The following is a 6,638-nucleotide window of genomic DNA, read 5'->3' as shown; positions in this document are numbered from 1 at the left end:
AATATATATAAAAATTTTCAGACAAGCTTATCTCATTGAGCAAAATTACTGGAGCGAGACCCTCGGGTCCCTATAAAGCTTCGCCCATGTTGATAGTGGCGTATCCCGTTTTAAGGTTAATTAGCTCTATTGGTTGTGTCATGTGTGAGTGTAGTAGTAGATATGAAGCTAGCAACTAGTACAACACTAAAAGTAGCACAATCAATAAGAACCAAAACTTTAGTTCAAAATAATAATAATAATAATAATAATAGATATTGGGTATTGGCAAGAGATCCGAACCCGAATAACTTAGAAACCGGGGCAGTCGGGTCCTCCGTATGATATATATATATATAATGAATAAATTTCCGCTTCTTCCTCCTTTATTTACCCTGTCTGTCTGTACGTACACACACACACACACACTCGGCTTCGAGGACCAAGATCCGTCGTCACTCAGGTACCAACAAATCAAACCCTAATATTACAAACAAACAAATAAAGAAAGATCACAGATTCAGATTCTATCTTTATTTGTTAATTAATAATCTCTTTCTTTTCCCTACCAAATCATCACAGATTCACGTATTATTATAACTATTAGATTCGTTATTTGGTCTCATTAAATGTTGTTGTTTTCTATTTGGTTAGGGTTTCTATATATTCAACTATGGCGTCTCCGGCACCGGCACAGCAACAACCTGTCTCTGCTCAAGTTGTATGTATTCTATTATTATTATTATATATGTCAATATGCTCTATCATTTTTCACCTTTAAGAATAATAATAATAATAATAATTTTTATAAATTTTCAATTTTTCTTTTTAGAAATTGATATTGAATCGGTCATTGGTTTTGCTTGATTTCTGCCTTTTGTTATTTAGCTTCTTAGAAGTAGTACACTTGGTGTTGGACTGTTGGTTAAAGCATTACCAACATATGTTTTAATGTTTTATTCAAATACTTACATCTCGGCTCGGGGTGTGCATGGGTCGGTTTCGGTTTCTTCCTGTTTTGGTTTTGCTATTTGGGCTTGAAATGTTTGGGACCGAAAAGAGTTTTATGGCCCAAAATAGTGAATTTGGGCTTGAATCTTTTTGTTAGTTAATGCTAATTGATTATTATACATCTGAGGTAAAACTAGAAGATTTTCTAATAAATTCTTATAAATTACTATAAATTCAACATAAAAAATGAGACTTTATTTATTTGGTTTGGTTCGGTTGGTTCGGGTTTATTACGTGTTAAACCAAAAGCAAACTGAAATTTTGGTTTTTAAAGAAACATAAAACCAAATCATCAGTTCTTGTTTCGATTTCACACCTCTAATGATACATCTACAGTTTGTGGCAGTTGCTCACTTTGATGAGGTGGATACCTTTCAAGCATGTCAACATTAACATTTTGTGTTAAACCAATTAATTAATATTCTTATATTGTTTATAGTTAGCTGATAGTATGTTATGTATTGGCGATACATAGGTTGGCAATGCTTTTGTTCAGCAATATTATCATATACTACACAAGTCTCCTGGCTTAGTTCACCGCTTTTATCAGGACATCAGCAAACTTGGACGCCCTGAGCAGGATGGTTCGATTAGCATAACTACCACCATGGATGTATGCCCCTTTTATATCTTTTGTCATTCATATAACTAATAATCATTATGTAAGATAATTACACGTTAATGCTACATTGGGCACATTACATTTGTTATCAGTTGATTTGGTTTTAAGTAAATTTGTAACCTTTTGGATGTGCAGGCTATTAATTCTAAAATAGTGTCTCTTAACTATGATGAGTTCAAAGCTGAGATTAAATCTGTGGATGCACAAGAATCATTGAATGGCGGAGTGAATGTTTTGGTCACTGGGTACCTAACTGGAAAGGACAATGTTGTTAGAAAATTTACTCAATCTTTCTTTCTTGCACCACAAGATAAAGGCTACTTTGTGTTGAATGATATGTTTCGTTACATGGAGGATGTTAATCCTAATGAAGGAAACAATGGTCCCTTTGACGATGTTGAGGATCACATTGTATCTGAGAAAGGTAACTGAAAAACCAAACCTATTAATCTTATTTAGTATTTTTAAATCCATTCATTAATCATTCTGTTTTCATATTGTTGTTATATAAGAGTGACTGTTCTTGTGAACAAAAGCATACATTATATCTATTGAACATGAGGTTGGCGAGTTGAAATGGTGAACCCAAACACAAGTACACGACCCATATATTTATTCGTGTCAAAATCATCAATCCTAACTCGCTGTCCTGCTCACATTTGAATTTGTGTAACCTGAAGTCCTGAACATAACGAATTTTAATCTTTTAGGCATAAATGAATCTAATAAGTTATTTATTACCTTCCACTCGTAATTATAATTCACTATAAACGAGGAAATTCTTCAATTTCCCGGTTAAATTCATGTAGTGTATTACAATTACAAAGAGAACCTGTTTCTATAAAGCTGTCAAATGTTAACATGTTTAGTGGGACAGTATGATAACTTTTTCTAAAATTAAAATGAAGCCGGAAGTTAAATGTGATCCTAGAATAGACATAAAGTTTTATTCAGTTCAAATGAAATGAAAATTGTAGAAATGCTGATGTAATCATAAAAACAAATATAAATATTTTAATATGTGCTGTGTGATTGTAGTACAGTAAGTGTAGTTAACTGGGAAAATGAAGAATTTCTACAATTATAGGGGATGGTAATTTAGAGTGTAAGGTAATAAATAACTTATTAGTTCCTTTATGCCAAAACAATGAAGAGTTGTGCATTTAAAATTTCAAGTTTCCAACTCTTTAAATGTATATGTATCTAATTTAAAATCAGAACTTAAACACACATAATTAAAAGAACAAAAATTAAACGTAATAAATATATATTTTTTCAAATATATAAACTTAAAACGGGTCAACCTGTTTACTATGCGGATCTGCCCGAACACCACCCGTTTTATTTAGGGTATGATTGGGATTGAGTTTGAAAATAGCTTATTGACTTATAGTGAAGCCATATTCGAGATATTTAAAGTAAGCTGAAACATTTTTATCTGCAGTTATTGAAAGTGTGGATGTGGTGGAGAATAACATTCCTGATCAAGTGGCAGAGGAATCTCAAGTGGAAGAAGTGCTAAAAAAATCTCCAGAGAATATAACTGTGGAAGTTGAAGCAGTCACTGCTGTGGAAAAGGAAGAGGTGGTGCCTGAAGTAGTTGCTAAAGTGCCATCACCGCCACCGATCGTTGAACCCAACACCAAAACCGAGGAAACCCCAAAGAAGTCATATGCTTCCATTGTACGTTGTTATTATGATATAGTATCTTAATGTTATTTGTATAAGCAATTTGTTAAATGTTGTAATATTATTATTCAAGGTAATGGATATGAAGCAGAACGGTGTGCCATTTTCATCTCCCACACCCGCTCCAAGGAAACCTCAACCAAGGAACCAAGAACCGCAAGTGACCAATGCCCCACCAACTGTTGTAGTTCCTGAACCAGTATCTTCTAATGTTGATGCTGTTGAGAACGGTATTCACGAGGAAGAAGGTATTTGTTTATCTTTATACCCTCAATGCTAGTTTTAGGTATTTCTTTTAGAACATGCATTTTTTTTCTTTAGAAAGTTAATTTGATTCATATTTTTAGTAGGCTTGTAAGTTGTAAACAAATTGAATGTTAAATGAGCAATGCATGAACCGTTTCACAGGAAGTTCATTTATGTTCTTTTATTAAATAAACAAACGAACATGAACAACAAGTGTTGCTCATTTACTTAAACGGATGAAACTTGAAACATGTCTCGTTCGTTCCTTTATGTTCGTGAACGTCCGTTTACGTTCATTTATTGAAATCCGTTTATGTTTGTTCTTTTACGCTCATTAATCTTTGTTAGTTTACGCTTGTCTAAGTTCGTTAGTAAATTGATTTAAAGTTTTTAGGCCCATTACAACCTAGTATTGTTTTATAAACTTTTAGGCCCAACACATTGTTCTTCACATTACTTTTAAGTTTTAACTAGTTTTAGCTCTGTTATGCTCATTTGTTTATGTTAGTGGACCATTCATTTATACCATTAACAAATGAACATAAACGAGCACAAACATGTTCATTTTATTAACAAACTAACACGAACAAGAAAATCTCATTTGTTTAATTGTTTGTGTTCGATCGTTTGTCTTGTTAAAGGAACCATCAAACATGTTCGTGCGTTCGTTTAAAAGCCTATTTTTGAGGTAAATTGTTAATTGCTTGTTTATTTTTTGTAGCTGATGGTTATTCAATTTACCTCAAGGGTCTTCCAATGAATGCTATACCTGCATTGTTGGAGGAAGAGTTCAAGAAATTTGGGCCTATTAAGTCTAATGGCATTCAAGTTCGAAGCAACAGGGTACATATCCACTTTTTTGAAGCACCTTTTTTTCACTTTTTATTTATTTATATTTTAAACTTTAGTGAAACTCTTATAACAGGTTCAAGGGTTTTGTTTTGGGTTTGTTGAATTTGAGACACCGGATGCAGTTCAAAAGGCGATTGCGGTATGTACCCGTTATTATTAGAAGATTGCATAAATGGTCCCTGTGGTTTGATCATATTGCAACTTTGGCACTCGGATTTTAAAAGTTGCAAACTTAGTCCAAAGTTTGTGAGCTGCACGTTGTGTCCTCTTTAAACTCCAGAACTGGGATTAACGGTGGGGACTAAATATGCAACCCTCTCACTAGTGTTAGTGGACTAAGTTTGCAATTTTTAACATTGGGAGCTAAACTTGCAATATCGTCGAACCGCGGGTAGCATTGTGCAGTTTTCCTTTTTGTTTATATGTTAAAGAGTATATCTTCTATTGAATATTTTGATGTAAATATGTGACATGTACCTTATGATGTTTTAGGCTTCACCGGTTGCAATCAATGGACGCCTTGCTGCTGTTGAGGAGAAGCGCTCAACAAACTCCAAAGGTAAGTTTCGATAAACATATAATGAAATGGATGAAATTGGATCTTTAAAGTTAAAAACACTAAAGAACAGATGCATTATTTATTATTTATATATTTAAAACAGGCACACGTGGAAGATTTTCGATAGGAAGGGGTGGCGGATTCAGAAATGAAGGAATGAGGGGGCATGGAAACTTCAGTGGTGGACGAGGGTATAATCAGGAATTCAGCAGCGGTGGTCGTGGCAATGAACATGGTGGGGATGGATATCAGAGGAACCGGGGGATGGGTGTTGGCAAGAATATGGCACCACGAGTTCCCGCCATCGCTTGATTTGAAGGTTTTGGATTTGAGTTGATTTAATTGGATTGGGATTGGGATTGGGGTTTAGTTAGAAAAATTTTGGGTTATGTTGTGTTGTGTTGTGTTGTGTAGTTTAGTATAGGTAAAGCTATTTTGGGATTTTGGTAGAGATGTTGAAAAACCACGAATTTCAAATTATTGAGCTACTTGTTTTTTTCATATCTCATCTATTTAGTTATTTGCAAACTCAAATTTTGTTGGTTTACTTTGATGTTGCATTCATAACACCAATTTCTAAGTTACTGGTATTGAATTTATTAACACATTTAATTGCATTTACAAACTTCTTTTTGCAAACTCAAACTTCTATTGGTAAACCAGATGTGGGAGGATATGGCAGCTTCCATCACTCAAGTGGCAAAGGAGACGCTAGGGGTAACGACAGGCAGGACAACTGGAAACAAGGAATCTTGGTGGTGGAACGAGGATGTGCAGAGCAAGATCAAGGATAAGCAACAGAGTCTTAGGGATCTTTTAAGGTGCACAAACAAGGGGGAGCGTTGGAGGTTGAGGGAGAAATACAAAAACGCTAGGAGAGAGGCGAAGAAGGCGGTGACAGAGGCAAAAAACACAGCATATAGACGGATGTATGCACGTCTGGAAACAAAGGAGGGGGAGCATCATATGTTCAAGATTGCTAAATCCAGGGAACGTAGAAGACAGGACTTAGGAGTTGTGAAATATATAAAGGGAGAGGATGGGCATGTCCTAATCAAGGAACAAGACATTAAACAAAGATGGCAAAATTATTTTAACAGTCTTTTTAATGGCCGACAGACCGACCAACGAGAAACAGACAACCCAGTTACGCAGAGACAACAATGGAATAACTCCTACTGTAGAGGTATCACACAGGGAGAGGTGAGGATAGCACTGAGGAAGATGGGAAGGGCTAAGGCGGTTGGTCTAGACAACATACCGATTGAGGCTTGGAAGTGTTTAGGGGATGAAGGAGTTCAGTGGCTCACTACTCTATTCAACCTTATTTCAAGAATGGAAAAATGCCAACCAGTGGAGGAGTAGTGTAGTAGTTCCCCTATACAAGAACAAGGGAGACGCACAGTGCTGTGGAAATTACAGAGGAATTAAGTTGTTAGGTCATACTATGAAATTATGGGAGAGAGTAATTAAGACCCGAATTAGGAGACAAACGCAGGTTATGATTAACCAATTTGGTTTCATGCCAGGACGGTCAACCACGGAAGCGATACACATATTGAGAAGATTAATGGAGAAGTATAGGGAGAAAAAGAGGGACTTACATATGGTATTCATCGACCTTGAAAAAGCTTATGACAGTGTGCCACGCAGACTAATTTGGGATAGTTTAGAAGGTAG

At 35.4% G+C, this 6,638-nt stretch overlaps 2 protein-coding genes across 2 annotated transcripts; both read left to right on the top strand.

The window, feature by feature from the left end:
* Nucleotides 1-374: 374 nt before the first annotated feature.
* LOC143615277 (nuclear transport factor 2-like) lies at nucleotides 375-5,463 on the top strand. The gene is made up of 10 exons (XM_077088442.1): nucleotides 375-442; nucleotides 634-700; nucleotides 1,466-1,603; nucleotides 1,748-2,036; nucleotides 3,057-3,295; nucleotides 3,375-3,549; nucleotides 4,269-4,390; nucleotides 4,473-4,538; nucleotides 4,892-4,958; nucleotides 5,062-5,463. The coding sequence occupies exons 2-10, from the start codon at nucleotides 653-655 to the stop codon at nucleotides 5,268-5,270; spliced, it is 1,353 nt and encodes a 450-aa protein (XP_076944557.1). The 5' UTR covers nucleotides 375-442; nucleotides 634-652; the 3' UTR covers nucleotides 5,271-5,463.
* A 158-nt stretch (nucleotides 5,464-5,621) lies between these two features.
* On the top strand, nucleotides 5,622-6,323 carry LOC143615288 (uncharacterized). Its single transcript, XM_077088456.1, has one exon. It carries the CDS (start codon nucleotides 5,622-5,624, stop codon nucleotides 6,321-6,323), a length of 702 nt encoding a protein of 233 aa, XP_076944571.1.
* The last annotated feature ends 315 nt before the right edge of the window (nucleotides 6,324-6,638 follow it).

Source organism: Bidens hawaiensis, unplaced genomic scaffold, assembly GCF_021521415.1.
Source record: "Bidens hawaiensis isolate Kalapana, Puna unplaced genomic scaffold, B.hawaiensis_p1.1 tig00042392_1, whole genome shotgun sequence".
NCBI classification, from domain to species: Eukaryota; Viridiplantae; Streptophyta; class Magnoliopsida; order Asterales; family Asteraceae; genus Bidens; species Bidens hawaiensis.
The sequence above is the reverse complement of the archived record's forward strand: the minus strand, read 5'-3'. Positions and strand labels throughout refer to the sequence as shown.

Coding starts and splice junctions, on each gene's coding strand:
- LOC143615277 (XM_077088442.1), top strand. CDS start 653: ATGGCGTCTCCGGCACCGGCACAGCAACAACCTGTCTCTGCTCAAGTT. Junction 2,037..3,056: donor TCACATTGTATCTGAGAAAG/GTAACTGAAAAA, acceptor TTTTATCTGCAG/TTATTGAAAGTGTGGATGTG. Junction 3,550..4,268: donor CGGTATTCACGAGGAAGAAG/GTATTTGTTTAT, acceptor TATTTTTTGTAG/CTGATGGTTATTCAATTTAC.
- LOC143615288 (XM_077088456.1), top strand. CDS start 5,622: ATGTGGGAGGATATGGCAGCTTCCATCACTCAAGTGGCAAAGGAGACG.